This window comes from Vulpes vulpes, chromosome 7 (assembly GCF_048418805.1).
Source record: "Vulpes vulpes isolate BD-2025 chromosome 7, VulVul3, whole genome shotgun sequence".
NCBI classification, from domain to species: Eukaryota; Metazoa; Chordata; class Mammalia; order Carnivora; family Canidae; genus Vulpes; species Vulpes vulpes.
In genome coordinates this window covers 43,762,890-43,783,047 of record NC_132786.1, presented here as the reverse complement: position 1 = coordinate 43,783,047, position 20,158 = coordinate 43,762,890, and the positions used below count along the sequence as shown (strand labels likewise).

The window sequence follows — 20,158 nt, the reverse complement described above, 5'->3', positions numbered from 1 at the left end:
GTTTGTGTGTTATTTTACATGAACGGCATTATACAATATCTCTCATTCTGAGCTTGTTCTTTCCTCTCAATTTTATGAATTTCAGCTTTGAGTCATGGACTGTTTACAACAGTAAGGACATTAGTGATTTTCCAGCTACCACCTCTATTACTAATCTTAGTTTTTAAAATAATGTAATTAGAGAAAATAAGAAAAAGATTATAGATTCAATTTCTTGCCCCATATACAAAATTACTGTCAATATGCATGGGTACTTCCTTCCCGTCTTCCTGTATACCAAATATTTTTGTATAATTGAAATAAGAAGTTTTAATCTTATTTAGATACTTAATATTATCATCTTTGTTTTTCCATTTCTACATGATCTTTTGACATGTATGCTTCATGCCTTTAAAACAATTCATTTAATGTATATGATATAATTACCCTTCTATCCTGAGATATTAAATATATTTGTTTTATGTCCTCCTTTAAAAAATAAGCCTACGATAAACAAAGCAAAAATGACCTCCAAACTTGTGAACTTTTATTATGTTGGAATTATTATTTCAGATTAAGTTAGAAAACCTTTTGTAAATTATCTCCTCTATTACATATTTTTCTCTTGGCCTCTTATGGTCATAGAAATATGAACACGCTATTAATATAAATATTTTATGTATTTTTATTTTATACACAGACTTTTCAAAATGCATAGGAATTATCAGTACTATACTCTTCTCTTCAGAACTGGGAAATAAGGCACTTAAGATTGCTTGTGGAAAGTGAAAGTACAATGAATCAGAGCAGAGATATGTCAAATCACCTAACCCGATTGAACATATTAACATACATAAGGAAAAATGTGTTAACCAAACAGTGTTGGCCAGTCCCAGAGGCAAAATCTCACTGCTGTGTCTCATTGTAAATTAATAAATTAATTAAGCCAATAATTCACTGATTGTGATTTGACTTCCTATGCAGATTGCCCACAGGGAGAAAATGGCCTTGTCAAGCAGATACAAATATTTCAGTTTTTGAGGCAATTACATTTCTCAGTGTAAATTGAATTGACATTTAGTCCCAAGATCATATTTAACATTAGTCTGCCAATAAGAAATACATCCTTTGAACCTACAAAATCATTTTAGAATGCATAAGGCTTCTGATCATCCCTCCCACCTTGAGGGGCTCTCAGTAGTCACATCATTTTCTTTTTTTTTTTTTTCCACCATAATGGGATTCATGTTTATCTCCGCTTAACCAATCTTTCCGTTATGATTTCCCTGACTGCTTCTATACATAGAAACAGTATTCCCTGTAGAGACTTGTGAAATACTGAATTCTGTGTCTCTTGCTGTTCGATATTTTAAGCATTTACTAGCTTAATCCACTCAGGCAATACAGTGTTAAGTATTAGGAAGAGCTCACATTCATTCATTCATTCATTCATTCCGTAACTCTCCATCCAGTGACTCCTAAGTAAAAACCTGTGTTCTGTCAGATGCTAAAATGTTAACTATAAGGATCTTAGTTTGGTGGAGAAAACAAACTAGTGTACAGTGTTTTGGGGGTTAGGAGTGCTATGGAAGTTTAAAGAGGGAAACCTATCCCAATTCAAGGTAGAAAACTGGAAGGAGCGGGGCAGGTGTAGGGGATTAAAGGTGCATTCCAGACAGGGATCAAAGCCCCAGAAATACAGGAGAACAAGGGCTATTTGGGAAATGTGAGCAGTAATAGAACTGAAAAAGAGCAAGAAGTGCAGGGATGGAGTGGTTCTCAGGCTGGAGAGAGGAAAGCAGAGATGAGTCCTGACATTTGTCCCAGGATCCCTGGCTGGAGTATCTCTACTGAAACCCGTTATCATTCTAGTCTACGTATTGTGTTTTCAACTGTGCCAAGGGTTGCCCAGCCATTTCTGCATAGGGCAAGATAGTAGATATTTTCAGTTTGCATGATGCAAGATCTCGGTCACAACTACTCTCCTGTTGCAGCCTAGAACCCTAGACAATATGTAAACTAATGGGCATGGCTGCATTCCAATAAAACTTTATTTACAAAACAGCATGCTATAATTGATCCATGGGCCATAGTTTACTCATGACCGGGTCTGGAAAGGTCCCTTCAAAATAGTAAAAAATCATATTTGGAAATAAAGGTCATATAAACTCACATCTGAAATCATAGGGTAGGTTTTGTCTATCTGCAGAAGCTTATTCTCATCGGTTGAGAACTCCTTTTTGAGAAGGATAAGCATCAAAGAGGGAATTAGTAAAGCAAAAAAAATTTCTAATGAATTAGGTAATTAATATCACAGATAATAGATTCCTCCCAATGCTTTCATCGCAAAATGTAAACCTCAAAATGTTTCAAACTTGTAAAAATAGAAACTTATATTTGTATACCATTTGAAAAAATGCACTATTTCAGGGTACCTGGCTGGCTTGGTTGGAAAAGTATGGAGCTCTTGATCTCAGGGTGGTGAGTTCGAGTCACATATTGGGTTGTAGAAATTACTTAGATAAATAAACTTTTAAAATAAATAAATAAATAATAAAGGATGTGCTATTTCTTCTAACTTTCATAATGACCTCAAAATCCTAAAGGCAGGATACATGTTTTATTCAAATAATTCCTGGAACCCAGGAATACGCCTGGCACAAATTTTTGTGCAATAACTAAGAACATGTAACTTACAGCAAATAATCATTTTCTCTTTTTAACAGTTGAAAAATTTGTTTTAGAGTGGTTACATGGTTTACTAAGGTCACAGAAACAGTGTGAGAGGCAGAACTAAAATCCAGATTATCTGATTCTTGGGTTTTTGTTTCAGTTATACTCTGCAGTCACAGATCTAGAAAAGAACACACATCTAAACACATAGTATAATTAGATTGCATAAATACACCAAAATTATTAAAATATCTTTTATGGGGGTACCTGGGTGGCTCAGTGGTTGAGCATCTGCCTTTGGCTCAGGTTGTTATTCTCAGTCCTGGGATTGAGTTCCACATCGGGCTCCCCATGGGGAGCCTGCTTCTCCCTCTGCCTATGTCTCTGCCTCTCTCTGTGGGTCGCTCATGAATAAATAAAATCTTAATAAAATAAAATAAAATAAAATATATTTTATGGTCTAGACTTATTGTCTTTGCTCAAAACTCATCTTCAACAAGGAAATGGCTCCCCACTCTTACTCCAGAAATGTGTTAACACTGTCTACAAGCCACGAAGCTGGCCACAATGCAAAACCAAATCTGCCACCACCTTGGTCTTGGACTTCCAGGCTCTAGAACTGTGAGAAATAAATGTCTTCTGTTTAAGTCACTCAGTCTGTGGTATTTTGTTACAGAACCTGGACAGAATAAGACAGATACTAAAGTTTGAGATACTATTGCCCCAGGATGCACAAGGCTTCTTAATGACATTCTGGGAGGGTTAAGAGTTAAAGAATATGCAGTGAGAACACTTTTATATGCTTCTTTGGGCGTTAAGACCATCAAGCTCATATAATCAAATGTTTGAATATGGTGTATGCTTTGTCACAGTGTCATGATAAATATATTATGCTTGGGTATATTTGACTTCTGTAAAAACAAACATTTGAGGGTGGCACTAGTTAATACTACACGACTCTAATATTTTAAAATTCAAACAATCCATTCCTGGATTACAACTTACCATTTTCTTAGCCAATTTTAGTGAATGATTGGGTCATGTGGGCATTTTACTTGTTAATTGAAAGTTTGAATACTGTAATAACAAATTTTCCCTTTAAGAATGTTTTAAACTCATGTTTACTAGTGAGAAATGGCTTATGCACTTGGGCGTGATCACATTAACTCAGTATTTAGGATTGAATTCTATTTTGGAAGAATCAAGGAAATAATAATAATTGTAATACCACATATTAACATGTTAGCTTTTTATGTTCCTGAGTGGTTCAATCAGTTAGTTTTGTCATAGGAAATGATTGATATTCTTTACTTGTTACTAGATTATGGTTTCTACAAAATTTATTCCAATTAGAAAAAAAAATGTTACTGAACAAACCCATTTCCTACTATTCCATTTTCACATTAGAGGGGTATTTTTGTTGATAGTTACATCTTGCGTTTTTATACTACAGTGTTTCTCAAACGTACATTTGAAAAGATATATTTAAATAGGACTACACTTCTTCATTGAGTTTTATGATTATTAGAGAATATTGTTATTTTTATTTAGCACTAGCTAAATTTTTAAATTTATTTTATTGTTTTTATATTTTTTTATTGAAGTTTGATTTGTCAACATATAGTATAACACCCAGTGCTCATCCCAAGTTCCCCCCAGTGTCCATCACCCAGTCATCCTATCCCCCTACCCACCACCCCTTCCACTTCCCCTTGTATATATATTTTCTATCTCTGCCTTTCATTCTGTTCTTCAGCCAAATTATTTTTAAACACTTACTAGAATAATACATTCTTCAAGGAAATTTTGATTCTCCAAGTGACTTGTTTTTGTAATATTACACACTTTTATTTTTCTGCATCAACCTCATAATGTATATTATTTAAATAGGAGTCATTTCATATTTAAACCTACACATGATCAAAATTTTATAAAAGTTTATCATATATAGCAATTTGATTAAACACTGAAGAACAAAAATATTTTTGTAATTACAAACTTGGTATATTTCCTCACAAAGTCTGTTGCTTTAGTGATTTCTCAAAGTATCCAAAATAATATAATAATATAATATAATATAATAATAGTATATAATGTTATATAATATTTATATTTCTCAAAATATCCAAGATAATATAATATAATATAATATATAATATAATATAATATAATATAATATAATATAATATAATAATATGTCATTAGGGTTATCTTCACTCTCTTGGTAGAAGATAGGATGTTTGGTCATCTATTTTTGTGTTTACAATATTATAAAATATCTTCTACTCAACCTCCTATATCAAAAAGTCACTGGATTATGTGTTCCAGTTTGTGTGTTAGTGTGGCAAGCAAACAACGAATCAATTTGTTATAAATTTTTCGAAATACTACAAAAAGCCTACAGAACATTAACAAACTTGGCGCTGTTGAATTTCAGTCTTTGAACACAACCTTTGAAGTGTCCTCATATCTGTAACTTATATAAATTGTATATGTAATCATAAATGTTGAAACAAGTTTTGACTAATGCAATATTTGCAATTAAACTCTTTACCAACAGGTGGTGCTAGAAAGTTTAATATTTATTTCAATAGTCGAACTTACCGGGGAAAATGTAATTTTTTAAGCATTATAAAACAATATTTATATATAACTAACTCCTGCTTGTTTTTGTTACAGCTCCATTTAAGACAGTACGACTGGTTGGTGGTAAAGCACCTCATGAGGGCAGAGTGGAGATTTTCCACAATGGCCAGTGGGGCACAGTTTGTGATGACCACTGGGAACTGCGAGGTGGACAGGTCATCTGTAGGAGTTTGGGATACCAAGGTGTTCAAACCGTGCACAAAGGAGCTTACTTTGGACAAGGTAATTAAAAAAAAAAGAAACATAGTCATTCTCTAATATATTAGAATAAAGTAGTGGCAGGAATATATTAAATAGGAAGAAAAATCCTACATAGGAGTTTTTCGAATGGCTTTTTCTAGAAAGTAGAAATGAAAAGAAAGAGAGATTAAAAATAAATGGCATATGCTGTCAGGTAATCTTTAATGTTAAGTTTTATTTAGACTTGGTTAGTGGGAGAACACAAAAGTGATTGGTAAAGTAGAACAGGAAAAATAGGGATAAGTGAACTACAGACAATCCTGGGAAGTTCATTTAATGTATCTGGGTCTTGTGGGCATCTGAGCACTTCCACGTACTCACTCATATTCTCTCTTCTGTGGAACTGGAGAGGAGGGCACCAGCTTGTGCATTTACCTCCCACTCATCTTCCACAGAAGAGAGAAGGATTCTTGGTGCATAGTAGAGAACCTGTATTCTCAAAGGTCAGGGAGGAGCCATGAAAGAAAAAGAAGCAATTAGGTAGGCTCTCCATAGCTACTATTATGATTTCTCCAAATCTTTTAAGAAACATGATGAGAAATAAGGGAAGGAAGAAAATTTGCAGAGGACAGAAGATTTGAATGTATACTCTGACATTTTTTACTGTCTCATTTTTTTCTAAATGGGTACCTTACAATAGGCTTTATATATAATTAAACATGCAAGTGCTTCAATTCTAAATGACAAAGAGTAGAAAAAAGTAAGCATATGAATTAGACTTTTAAAGTCAATATTTTTTACTTATTTATTCTACCGTCCAAATCTGATAAATAAATAATTGGTTTCTCTGAAGTTGATGTTAACAAAAGAAAAAAAAAATTGGTCCTCTTGATTTTATAAGTGTAGTTTAGATAGATATGGGCAAGAAGAAATTGTGTGCAAAGTTATAGATATAAGATTATCTGGTGGGCAGCCCCGGTGGCTCAGTGATTTAGTGCTGCCTTCAGCCCAGGGAGGATCCTGGAGACCCAAGATCAAGTCCCACATCGGGCTCCCTGCATGGAGCCTGCTTCTCCCTCTGCCTGAGTCTCTGCCTCTCTTTCTGTGTCTCTCATGAATAAATAAATAAAAATCTTTAAAAAAAAAAGATTATCTGGTAATACTGCTATTCTGTCTATAGTGATAAAATAGGTGAATGTATCAAATCATTATATCAAATAACTAGAACAGTCTAAGATAGACTTCTTAAATTCATAAAAGATATTAAGGAATGTTATGCTATGACTTTATTGTGTAAAACATATGAATAGTAGTAATGAGAGTTCACAGTTAAATCTTTTATTCCTTTACCTAAATGGATTCACTCTTATCAGATTTAAGAAGTAAATTTAAGCAGAGATTCAGGTTCCAAAGTCTTCAGAAGTCAGAAAGATCACTTAATCTCATATGAAGAGAGTGGTGATGGTAAGAATTTCAGCCTCTGGTCCCAGATTTTTACATGTGCCTTATTGGTTTGAACAGAAGAAACAAAGAAAATAGAAAAGATCTGTAATTTGCCACAACCAAATAGATCTTTGGAATTTCCATATATTCCACCTCTACTACATTTTCAGAACTTCCTCCTCAGGTTGAGAAGTAGGGGACTAAAAATCATTTTTGCACCTGTAAAAAATAAAACATTTTAAATTTCAATAAGCCAGATTTTTTTTTTTCCAGAGAAGGAAAAAACAAAATTTAAAAATTCCCAACTATTGGTCACTAGAGAATCAAGTGAATCAGTCAATCATTTAGCAAGACCAAGCTGTCAATCTGTGTTTCCACAGTGTTGTATGGGGAGAGAATTTATATCTACGGGAAGTAAGACCCACAGCATGAAAGGCCATTTATTTCAAATACTTAATCATCTAAAACATTTCAAATTCTGTTAGCATTTATGAAGTGGAGAACCATGATGCTAATAGATGGCATACAGTCTTCATCGATGGTGACTTACCTAGTAGATGACTAAAATTCTCCAGTTTTAGGAATAACAACATATGGATGATTTCAATCATTGGGATGTGCCTTTGTTGACAAAGTGAAATATAGTTTGCCATTTGTTCAGATAATTTAATCAACATGGGCTAGTTAAATAGCTCAATCCAAAAGGAGAAAATTATCCTAAAATACCATTCATCAAGATGACTAATTCTATAGCTTACATTATCCAAAGAGCTGACATTTAATTTTGTATCTTTATGAAAAAAGCCCCATAGTGCAGTTTATTAATTTCTTATATCTTGAAGTAAACCCTTCATCTATTACAAAGGGACCAAATTCAGAACAACAGCAGTAGCATATATATCTTAATGCAGGGGAAATTAATAAGATTTGGCAAAATATGATATGGAAGGAAAGCAAACAAGATGTTCCCCTGCTTCATTTCTTCACCAAATATGAAGCCTTGCCCTGGACTTCGAAGCTGTTTTCTTTTTGTTGTTGTTATTATTGTTTCAAATTTTTATTTTAATTCTAGTTAGTTAACATGTAATTGTAGTTAACAATGTAATACTGTTTTCAGGAATAGAATTTAGCGATTCATCACTTACATATAATACCCAGTGCTCATCCCAACAAGTGCCCTCCTTAATCCCCACTTCCCATTTAGCCCATTCTCCCACCCATCTCTCTCCATCAACCCTCATTTTCTTCTTTATATCTTAAGAATCTCTTATGGTTTGCTTCCGTCTCTTTCTTTTCCCTCTTCCCCTATGTTCATGTTTGATTTCTTAAATTCTACATATGAGTGAAATCAGATGGTATTTGTCTTTCTCTTTTTTTATTTTTCTTAGCGTAATTAGCATAATTAGCTCCATCCACATTATTGCAAATGGCAAGATTTCATTCTTTTTGAGGGCTGAGTAATACCACATCTTTTTATCCATTCATCAGTTGATGGACATTTGGGCTCTTCCCATAATTTGGCTATTGTTGATCATGCTGCTATAAATGCTGGGGTACATGAAGCTATTTTCCATTGAATTCCAAACATAGGTGGTAACCACAAAGTTGGAGATGATTATCGTAAGCTTTCATTAACATTAAGGTCTCATCTACAAATAAAATAGTTTGTTCCTCACAGCCTTTATTCATTCCTGTTTGTATCTTTAGGGATTTCAGATCTCAAGGACTGTTAACAAAAGATGGAAATAAGTATTCTGAACTACTGGGAAGAAAATGTTTTCCATCTAAATAAGTAATGAAACAATAGAGTTCTGTCTCATATGAAATGATTTATTTGTCTGTAAGAAGACAATTCTCTCAAGTTTTCTTTAGATAACTGACTACCTCTCTAAGATAAGGGGACATTTTTAGTGACACTGTGTATTCATGGTAGTTGGTGGTTCTGTACATTATACTAGAGTTTTATTATAATGAAACAACCAGGTGTGTCTGAATTTGTTTTTTCCTTTCACATTTTTAAGTGCCTACTGGAGTGTATTGGAAAAACTAAAAATGTTTAACTAAGATATGAAATGAAACCTTAATTCTGCTATTTATGTCTCAGAGATTCCATTTCTCCTCCCAAAAATGAGAACAATAACACCAACTCATAAGATTTACTCTGAATCTTAAACAAGTTGGCATATAGAAAGCACCCAACACAAAGCCTGATTCCTAGCATTGCTCGATAACAGTGACAGAGATCACTGCTAGCAACTGCTCCAACTGTATAATTCCAAGGGTGTTTGCCATCCTCTTGAAAAGTGAAACAGATTAGTATCAGATTGTCTATAACATCAGTGATGTTCCAAGGGTCACAAATTTGAATGTGATTTTCCACTCTATAGAAGTGTGACAGAAGGAAGGTCCCATATGGGGAATCCAACAGTGTCCTTGCTCTACGCAAGACAAACTTGCTCTTGTGTCAACTGTCTGTGTAGAGTTCCACACCAAACAATTGAAGAATGATTATGAGAATTTTAAAGTAATAAAGCAAGATGAGCTGGGAAACATAATAGAACTGAGGTTATTTGTTCTGAAGAAAAAGAACCTGAGAAGTAAATTTCATGATCTGCTTCATTGTATGTTGTATTTTCAGAAACAGGCTTCTATTGTAAACTGATTTGGGATTAAACATGGCAAACAACCTTTTTATGTGAAGCTATTTCAACTCCTCCTTGCTTTTTCACTCCTCCACCTTAATTTATAGTTTCACTCAGGAGGAAAAGAAAAGATAATTCTGAGTGCAGGATGGAGACCCAGAAAGGAAACTTAGAAATATGAGTGGAGAGGTAGGGGAAAGAGCGAGATGCATTGGGTTTTAATTATTTGTCATTCTTTTGGGAAAGTAAGAAGAATCAGATCAACACTATATTATCCATTATTACTGAAACTGAAACAAGAAGAAAAAAGGTTAAATGCATACCCTTTGTGTTATTCCCCCTTATAGAAAAAACACAATTTTCTGGACAGAATTTTCTCCCTCTCTTTTTTTTCCCCCTTTGGTTTTAAAATAGCAAACCTGACTTTCCAGAGATAATCCTTGTTAGCTTTAAGAACAATTACTTTTGCAGCTGCAAGCAAAATGATTTATAGGAATAAAACTTAGAGCACACTCCTTTAAATAGTTTCTTTCATTTGGATGCACCTTTTGCATGCAGTGGAATGTTCTTTTTCCTGAGTAGACAAAAAAGGTTAAAATTATGGAAGCAGTGAGAGGTTTCTGGCGGTTATCACTGCATGGGGCAGGGCAAGGGGAGTGAGTCACTTCTCTCCCTTTGCAGACTTTCCAATCTCTCCTCCCAGTGGCCTCCCGGTAGCAAACTTGGATGAGCATTATTAGACTATTGTGGTCCTCCAGGAATTTGCACCCATGCATCTGAGCCTATGTGCTGATGCAGAAAGTTGGACCTGGACCTGGAGCAGCTAGGTGCATCTTCGAAGTTTATAGGAGTTTGTGCTGCAGCTCCAAACTTGAAAGCAGAACCAAAAGAAAATTCTGAGCTTAAATATCATCTCTTATTTAGTATCCTTTTCACATTTCATAATCAATTTTCTAAGTAGAGTTTTTAAAAATACAAGAATCAGCTGAAGATCAACAATATAACTGTACTCTGAACTTCCCCTCTAGTGAACAGGAGTGAAAACAATCCCAAATGTAAACTATATCCATAGGTCAGAACTCAGATTCTTACAGACTGCTCCCTGTACCCTGGAAGTTTTAAAATGTAGATGTTTAGATGTCACTTATGGTAACAAAGACAATACTCAGTATGGAATAATATTGTTAATCAACTGTATACTATATGATCTCATTTAGTGTTGACAGTGCCTGTGAGAATAGATATCATAGCCCCAATTTGCATAGAAAAAGTAAGTAAACTTGATAGAGCTGTCTCAAAACCCCCCTTATTTATACAACTATTATGGTGATTGTAGGGGAAGGGTCAAACTTTATGCCTTAACCTATGTCTTTCCATGAGACAGAATGTCCTTCTAGGATCTTTAAGAATCTCATTTCTAAAGAGCCCGCTTCTTTAAAATCGTAGAATTACAGAACTTTAAATGAAATCTCATAGCTCCACTTCCTCATTCTGCCTATATGCTAAAACAGGGAAAATAAATGTCTTCTGCAAAACTGCTCAACTAGACTTTGGAACTACAGTTTAAGTTGACCCATTCTCTATTCTGATTCCCACTCTATTTCCACCTGATTTAAAAAAAAAATCACAAAAATCAAACCAAAACAAAGTTTTCTTTCTCTAAGAGGAAGCTGTTGACAAAGTACTTCCCAACTAGAAATCTTAAAAGTAACAGATTCAAATCACCCAGCCATGACTAGATTTAATTAAAATTCATTCAGACTTTTAACCAAGAGTGCTTTTTGCTTCTTCATGCTTCTTCTATTCAGCACCTAATCTCATATCTCATCACTGTACTTTTCTAGCTAACATACGAAATATGATCACCTTTTTTTTTTTTTTCAGAAAAGTGGTGAGTTACTGAAGATCAGATTTAAAAATCTCAAATCCTTGAAATAAATATGAATATATGTTATTTTTTAAAAAGAGATTAAGGGGAAATGGTATTGGTCAAGCATATTCTCAGGTTCATAAAATCCCAGGAGCCATGGACAACACATTACTAGCTTTTATGCTTTTAGAAACACAAAATCAGTCAATTTGCCCTCCCTCCAGCCCCCAGATTGTAAAGAGAATAAGAGATGTGTACATGCGTAGGTGGATAAATAAATGGATAGATGATAAAGAGATTGGGTTAGTAAATAAAAAACATATCTAAACTGTACACCTCAATTTTGCATGTTTTCCCACAAGCCTGAAAGATAGTTCAGAGGCAAATAACAATGAAAGTAGCAACACCAAGAATCCTTGAATAATAGTTATTATGTAAAGAAATAAAAACAAATTTGCTTTTAATCTTTGAGGTTTACATGAAGGTAAAATTTTATGAATTCTATGCTACCTTTGAATTAATTTTTAATACAGAAAACAATTTGGAATGAGATGGGAAATGCATATTAAATAAATTTTTCCCTCAGGTTCAATAGCCCTGAATGTATTCATGCAAAAATAAAAACAAATCTTGGAAAAACATTTTTATGCCTCTATTTGGGCTTCTGTGCAGTCAGTGAATAGCACCAAGTTTTACATGTTGTCATGTTGTGTTACTTGGCTGTATTCTCTTTTATCTTGAGAAAAGCATACATTTTTCCTTAATCTCAGTGTATTTACCTGTGACATGGAATTAACTGCCATTATTTCATAGGGTTATTAGAAGATGTAAATTTTAAAGATCAGATGTGAAGAAGCCTCTAGGATGTTTGCTGTGAATCTTTTCCACAGAGATAAAGGCCAGATTTAGTGAATTGCACAATGTGTTTATCATATCCATGTGTTCTTGGTGGAAAAAGTCCTGGAATAGGAGCTAGGGGTTCTAGATGCAAGCAGCAGTTCTGCTGCTAACTACACACGTGTCATCGGTTGCCACATCTGCCCAAAACCAAAGTCTTCACCAGGAAGTCAGTTCAAGAACAAATGGATTTTGATTGTGTCCACTCAGGTAGGCACTCAAAACAGATTTGTTGAATGACTGAATCTAATAACGCAGGGGACTGCAGTGAATTATTGATTAAAGGCATGGGCTCTAGGCAGACATGGGGTAGGAATGCTGGCTTCATCCTGTATCAGCTACATGACCTTGGGCCAAGTTACCTTTTCTTTCTGATTTTTCCTTTCCTCAACAGTAAAATGGCGCTAAAAAAGCACTTAACTTTTTAAGTTATTTGACGATTCAATGAGATAACAGATCAAAAGTACTTCCAGTGTTTTCAGCCACATCATAAATTCTTCAAAGAGTGGGCTTAAATGCTCATATTACTACAGCTTTGGTATTCTAACACTCATGAATCCCTTTACTGCTGTTTCTAAAACTTTGTGTTCACATATCAGCACATTAATTGACTACATAATATCTATCTTCTGCTGTCACTGTGGGGGTGCCCCTGCTGGTGCAACAGCCACCAGGAGGATTCTCACTCTTAATTCTATTTTCCTGGATTGTAAAACTTCTGCACTGCTGAGATCTAAATCTAGTGACTTGATCTACAAAATGAGGAGTGAAAGCATCACAGTATCCTGGTTTAGAGGCCAGAGAGCCATGCCTCTTTTGTGCTCCCATTATGACAGAGCCATGCTTTGACCAAGAGTTTTATTTATGTTTATTTATACAGTTTATACATGTCTATATACCTAATAAGCACAATTTATAAATGTGCTGTTTTGGCTCTCTTCTACATTAACATGGGAGGAGCTTCACTATTTGTGCAATTGTGATTATTTGCCTATGTTTTTGAGTCACCTTTGGGGGTTTCCAAAAAGTTTATGTAGACTTTATATATTTAAAAAGGAAACACACATGCACAAATATATGCACATGTACAAACACACAAAAACAAAAGAGATTGGACTATACCTAGTAAAAGCAACTTGGGAACAAAGAAAAAGTACTCCTGGTAAGGTTTCTGATTTTGAGATTATATTTCCTTAATCTCTTCTATTTTATCTGCCTTAAAACTTCAGGTCAAAACGCGCTCAATACTGTTACAAACATTTAAAAAAATACTTGAAAAAAATAAAAATAAAAAAATGTAAAAATAAATAAATAAATAAATAAATAAATAAATAAATAAATATTTGAGCTCTCCCGGTTGCTACTTTTATAAATGATCAGCACAGGAAAACCTTTCTTTTCTAAGAGAAACATTGTTTGGGCACAAATGATTTAATTACTGTTATATGAAATGAACAATATAAAGTTCCTAATTACCTTGGTAATGTAAACCTAAATATAATTTTGTTCCATATTGGGGATCTTTCTAGTAAAGGCACAAATTATTAAAGATTAAGTGAATGTGCAATTTATATTAAAGGTGGAAATACAAATTTCCTATCTAAGAGTAAATCAAAACATGAGTCTTCTAAGAAAATCTCTCCATAGACATTCTATTAGCTGTTCTTCTGGTATGGAGTTTTTTTCTTTAATCCAACTTCCACCTTTCTGTCAGACACACATTTCTAAAATGTAGTTCTGATGATGTCATTTCTTTTGGTGACACAATATAAAATTCTGAATATTGTAAAGCCTGGCTTTGGCTTTCTATTCAGCCTTCTCGATGACTCCTTCTACCCTCATTACTGTACTTAGTGTTTTAGATGCCAGGATACCATTGACTATTGTCATACATCAAGCCTTTTCATGCTGCCCCCACTCTATGGAATAACTTTTTTTTTTTTATACCTGGAAAACCCCTATCCATCTTTTAAGGTTAGGTCAAATGTTATCCACGTAGTGGTTGCAAAATTCCCAATATTTGTAATTTATTCATATATGCACATATTACTGTATAATTATGCACATTATCAGCCATGTACATAAACTTTTATTTGGCTATTTGAAAAATCAGCAGGAGTAATGTTTTATATTCCATTATAGATGTCTCTGAAAAAAAAGTCTTCATCTAACACTATGTTTCATAGCTACACAAAGTCTGTTTCTGAGCTGAAGTTATTTCTAAATATGTTTTACATAGCTCTGTGACCGAAAGAGAACCTTTCAACATCATATCGATCCAAATTGAAGAAATGTATTATTGATTATGCTGACAGTATTAAGATATTTATTTACCAGCCACCAGTCCTGCTAAGGAGTTTCTTGAAGTTTAGCTGCTAAATCATCAGTTTCTTGATGGCATGAAATGTTCTTGAAAACTCATCAAGGAGGTTTGCATGATATATTTTTAACAAAACACAATGCAATCTTTCATTTAGAAGTTTTTCAAAGGTTCCATTTCTAAATGTCTTAAGTATAAAAGAAAGGGGAACTTTTATATGTGATACATGCAGAAAATCTTTAGAGAATACCAGAAGAACATTTCCAAGCATTATTTTTAAAATAATCTTTTCTTGGCATGCATGGATGCCTTTCAAAAAGCACTTGTTTTCATACTCATTGAAAAATAATATCTTTATCTTGAAAGCGGCAGTTAAGTTTGTGTATTCAGTTGGTTAAGTATCTCCCAGATAACCTACTGTTAACAGCAGTTTTCCTTAGCAGTTTTCCCTTCTAACGTGTCTCAGGAAGAGTTAAAAAAAAAGAGAATATTAGCTCTGCCTTTTTGTTGTTGTTGTTTGCCTGGGCTTGCAATTAGTAATCCATGGTCTTCTTTCGGGATAGTTTGTAAGTCATATGCTGATTGTGTTAGTCTTAGTTTAATTAAAAATACAGAATATATTTGGTAAATGCCAAAGCACTGGAAGCTAAGAAAAGAACTCCAGTATATCATAACATTTCAGAGAATGCCTCATACAGATGCCCTTAGGCCATCAGTATGATCAGTAAAGCTTATTTCCTTTCCTGTTTCTAAAAATAAAACCAATCTGTTAAAACCAATTCATCTTTTATCTAGGATTTCACTGAGCTATGTATGTACCTTTGTTATAGCTCTTATTATTTTGTATTTTAGTAGTTTACACATTGACAGTTGTCTAGGGCAGAAGATTAATTTTTGAATACTAACAGAAAGTATATAACTTGTATATAGATAATAACCAACATTTTTTGTTAAATTAGCATATAAATTGATGGGTTTGTCCCACTGAAATATAAACCCCAAAACCATACTTACTAATGCACTTACATCTGATTTTTGTAGGTACCGGTCCAATTTGGCTGAATGAAGTATTTTGTTTTGGGAGAGAATCATCTATCGAAGAGTGTAAAATCAGACAGTGGGGTGTGAGAGTCTGTTCACATGCGGAAGATGCTGGAGTCACTTGCACTTTATAATGTATCATATCTTCTTTCATCTTACAAAATCACTGTTGCAAAATGATTTTGTTATTTTGCTCCATTAAAATCAGTTCAGTGAATATTTAAGATATTTAGGAATCCTATTTAAAGAAAGGAATATTTTAAAATCCCTGGATGAACATATTGGACAATTTCATATTTACTACATGTCTATATTTGAACCATATCAACTTCTTTAGGTTTTTAAATGGGATTTCTAATATAATGACATACATTGAATAGAATAAACTGAAGTTTAAGGCTTCTAGATTACAAATGCCAGTTAATTGAAACACCTTCCAATCACTGACTTCAATTGATCTCTTCACAGAATGACAATTTTTGTCATTTTTTCTTCTCTGTAATCTATTTAGTTGATTTTAATTTAATTACTTTCTTAATATGAGAAGATTGGGAAGACCTTTTTTGTGCCAAGTTTGCAAAATCTCTAACCATACACATTTTATGAGGAAACATTTTATCCAGCCATCAAGATCTCTGAATGTGGAATAACTTGGCTGTTAGGTAGCAATGTTCATGATATATTTTGGGCATGATGAAAAACTTAGCAGGAGATTTCACATGGTCAATAATAACAATGACTGAGAAAAACATGTTTTTATACATGGTCATGTATTAACAGTTTTTGTTTTTACTGAACCACAAGTTAGTTAAAAACAGGGCATATGAGAAAAGGCACAGACCCCCCATCCCCCATCACTCTATGTGTCTTGATAATTGGTAGATCAAAAATGTCATTCTCAACATGGAGCTTAGTTTGATGTGCATTTTAAATTAGGTTGAATAGTTATCATTCTAGGACACTGTGTTTAAAATGTAAATACACTTTAAAATGTAAATTACTCCACTTTAAATAACAGCAGGCAAATGACTTGAGCACAGAAGCTGGTTTCACCTACCTGTCTTCGGAGTCTTTCATGAAATCCATCCACAATTACACCCAGAAAGAGACAGAGAGAGAGAGAGATGGATCTGCAGCCCTAAAGGGTCAGTGACCCTAAGCTTACCAATAGTCAGCCCATCACCAGGGTAGGTATGTATATCTTAGAATGTGGAAGGCCACCTGGAACCCAGCGCCTGTACTCTGCTGTCTAGGTACATAAGCAGAAAGCCCAGTGATTGCTATTGAAGCCCAACCAAATCTAATCTTGCCCTGAGAAGAATATACATTTCAAGTTTCCTAAGCCCAATCTAGAAGGACATGTGATTAGAAAGTAGTACTAGAAAAAAGAAAGAAAGAACTAGAATGGAATGGCTCTACTCTTCCTTCTGTAATGGTGATAAGCAAAACCAAGGGCTTATGCATTTTTTTCAGCTCCTGAAGTCTAACTTCACAAATACCAGATAGAAGATTGCCTGCCTCTCACTTACCAAGGCAAAAATGTTCTTTTGGAACTGGAACTATTGGAAATGGCCTGCTGAAAATGCCCTTTATCATGTTACATTCTTCTACTTGTTAACCATGAGTGATTTTTCTCCAGTGTAATTTTGTGACTAAGAGAATGTGCCCACAATCTAAGCAGACTGTCTCTAAATCCTGGCTCTACACTTAGCTGGTTATTAATTCCTTGTGCTCAATGACGCTAAGCGTTTCCTTCAGATGGTAAACAAGATAGTATCAAAAAGAATCCTTTGCATATCAGCCTATATGAGATGTCTGAGGTCAGTGTCTTTGGGTTGTGCATGCTGTATTGATGTAAACAATATGGATACTGGGTTTCCACCTATGTATAGACATTTGTGTCTTTAAAACCAATAAAGCCCTTTTTGTAATTGAGATGCTCTACTAAACTCAGTCTGGTCTAGAAAAGAGCTTAACTGTGCCACTATATTTGGGAGATTTACTTTGGAATGGTGAATTGCATCAATTCCTTCAAGGAGCAGAAATTTGTGATTTGGGACAGGAAGGGAGGGAAGGAAGAAAAAAAGAAAGATCACCTGGCCAGAATCATTGCATTCTACTTGTCTAGCCATCTAGTATCGAAATAAATGCAGTGTATACACACACACTCACACACACACTCACACAAATTAAAGGAAGAAAAAAAGAAAGCAAATGGAGGTAGAAAATAAGAACATCAGTTGGTATTTGAGAACCACACACATTTCTTCATATTTATCTGAATAATTTCAAGTAAAAACTTCCAATTTTTCCCAAAATCATGAGAATGTGGTAGTCTGTACTCAAAATGCTCATTTGAGTCATATACCTACTACAGATCATATGGTAATGCTTGATAAAGAGGAAAATGGAACATTTGCAGTCTCAGTAATATATGTGTGACCAGGATTGCCGTGATGCTTGTGCCTAAACCAATCACTGGCTAGAGATACAAACTTAGAGTCATCAGATCAGAATAATACGAATTAATCATGTTCTAGAGTTGGAAAAACCTCAAGGTTCATGAAAGCTCAAGGGCCCATGTTCACTGAATGAAATCAAGGTTCTGGCAGAGAGCAGGAACAAGTGAATGGCTATCAGGTAGACAGTTAACAGTGTTTCCACAGAAAGTACAATTAGGAGATGCTCATGTTGAGATATTGTTTAATACATTGAAATGGAATGTAGGAATTTTAGGAATATGTGTTGACACATATATTACTGAAGCTGCAAATGTTCCATTTCCCTCTTAATCAAGCATCACTATATGATACAGCTTATATAGCCTGACATTTTAAACTCTACTTTTTCTGTAGTGAATGTTAGGTAACAGATTTTTAAGTGGTTTTCTTTAATCGAATCAATCTTTTTGTCACATCACACAATGGAACACTCTTCCTTTCTGATATCTATCGCCTCTTTCATTTTATAGAGTACTGTATGTTTCAAATTTTACTTCTATCATCTAAACAGGTTGTTTTTACATTTGTAAAATCTCTTAACAAAGGACTTGATTTAGGTGTAGGCTATTATTTAGAATATTAGTAACAAGAAAAATTAGGGAGTGAGACATCAGCAAAATGGTAGAATAGGCGCCTCATGTGCTCATTCCCCACGGAAACATTGAAAACCAAGTATGAACTGTCAGAACCAACCTTGTCAGGACTCTGGAAAATAGTCAGCATTTTACAGCAAACTAAGCAAATGCTGAGTCAAGAGAAAAGCCGGGAAGTTTTGTTGCATTTTCACTCACCCTGGTCTTAGCCACTCTTGGATTTGGTCTTGAGACAGCGACAGCCCAGGTTCCTAGTTTGGGGCCCCGGTCCCCAATTCCAGAGGAAACAGCAAACCTTCTTTGCAAATGCTGCTGTGTGGCCATTGTAACTCTTCTGAGGATTCCCTGAAGGACTGAAGCATTTATCCTGTTGTGTCTAACTCTGAACTCACACTGGAAAAGCCACATGTCTTGCTCAAAAACTCTCCAAACTGAATTAATAACCCTTACATGCTGGGGGCCCAAGGTTACAGATGAAACAGACAACTGGCTGCACAAGGTCTGACAGCGCAAGCTGGGCAGAGTTTCTTTGGATGTTTTTAAAAAGCCATGTATACCGGGGGCTGTAGAAAACTGTGTGCATGCCCAGGGCCAGATATGTGAACATCTGCAAAGACCCAGACAGGTGGCTTCTGTTGTTACTGTTTTTTGTTTGGCTATGGGTGGGGTTTTTTTTTGGAGGGGTGGGGCTTGTTTTTGTTTTCTAGTTCCTAGAATTCAAAAACACTAGTGGGGGGATCCCTGGGTGGCGCAGCGGTTTAGCGCCTGCCTTTGGCCCAGGGCATGATCCTGGAGACCCTGGATCGAGTCCCACATCGGGCTCCCGGTGCATGGAGCCTGCTTCTCCCTCTGCCTGTGTCTCTGCCTCTCTCTTTCTCTGTGTGTGACTATCATAAATTAAAAAAAAAAAAAAAATCAAAAACACTAGTGGAACCCAAGCTAAGCAAGAGACTTCAGTGACCACCTGTGACAAGAAACACAGTCTCTGGGAAAGTATCCAGAGAAATAATTAAGCAAATAGGCTACTATAGTCTTCAAGGAACAAACCAGAACAAACCATAAGGAAGGGGGAGAATCTGCCTTTCCGAGTTACATGATCCTCAAAGGTCCAGTGTTTCACAACAAACAAAAACCACAAAGAATACAGAAACAGGAAAGTAACTCACTGAAAAGAACAAAATAAATGGACAGAAATGGTCCCTGAGGAAGTCGAGGTGTTGGACATACTCAACAAAGTGAAACAGCTGCATAAATATGATTTTTTTTAAAACATAAAGAACTAAAGACAATCAAGGCATTAAAATGAGAATATCAATTAAAAAGATAGAAATTACCAAACAAGAAAAAAGAGCCTAACAGAAATTTTGTATCTA

The 20,158-nt window shown here is 34.8% G+C and overlaps 1 protein-coding gene across 2 annotated transcripts in view; it reads left to right on the top strand.

Moving 5' to 3' along the window:
- The window catches only part of MSR1 (macrophage scavenger receptor 1), a 79,984-nt gene extending 62,358 nt beyond the window's left edge, over positions 1–17,626 (top strand). For both annotated transcript variants that reach the window (XM_025984569.2, XM_072763612.1), the window contains exons 10-11: positions 5,332–5,520; positions 15,692–17,626. In XM_025984569.2, coding sequence (XP_025840354.1) covers positions 5,332–5,520; positions 15,692–15,825 — 323 coding nt within the window. In that variant the 3' untranslated portion in view covers positions 15,826–17,626. The remainder of the gene's footprint in view (positions 1–5,331; positions 5,521–15,691) is intronic.
- Positions 17,627–20,158: the final 2,532 nt, after the last annotated feature.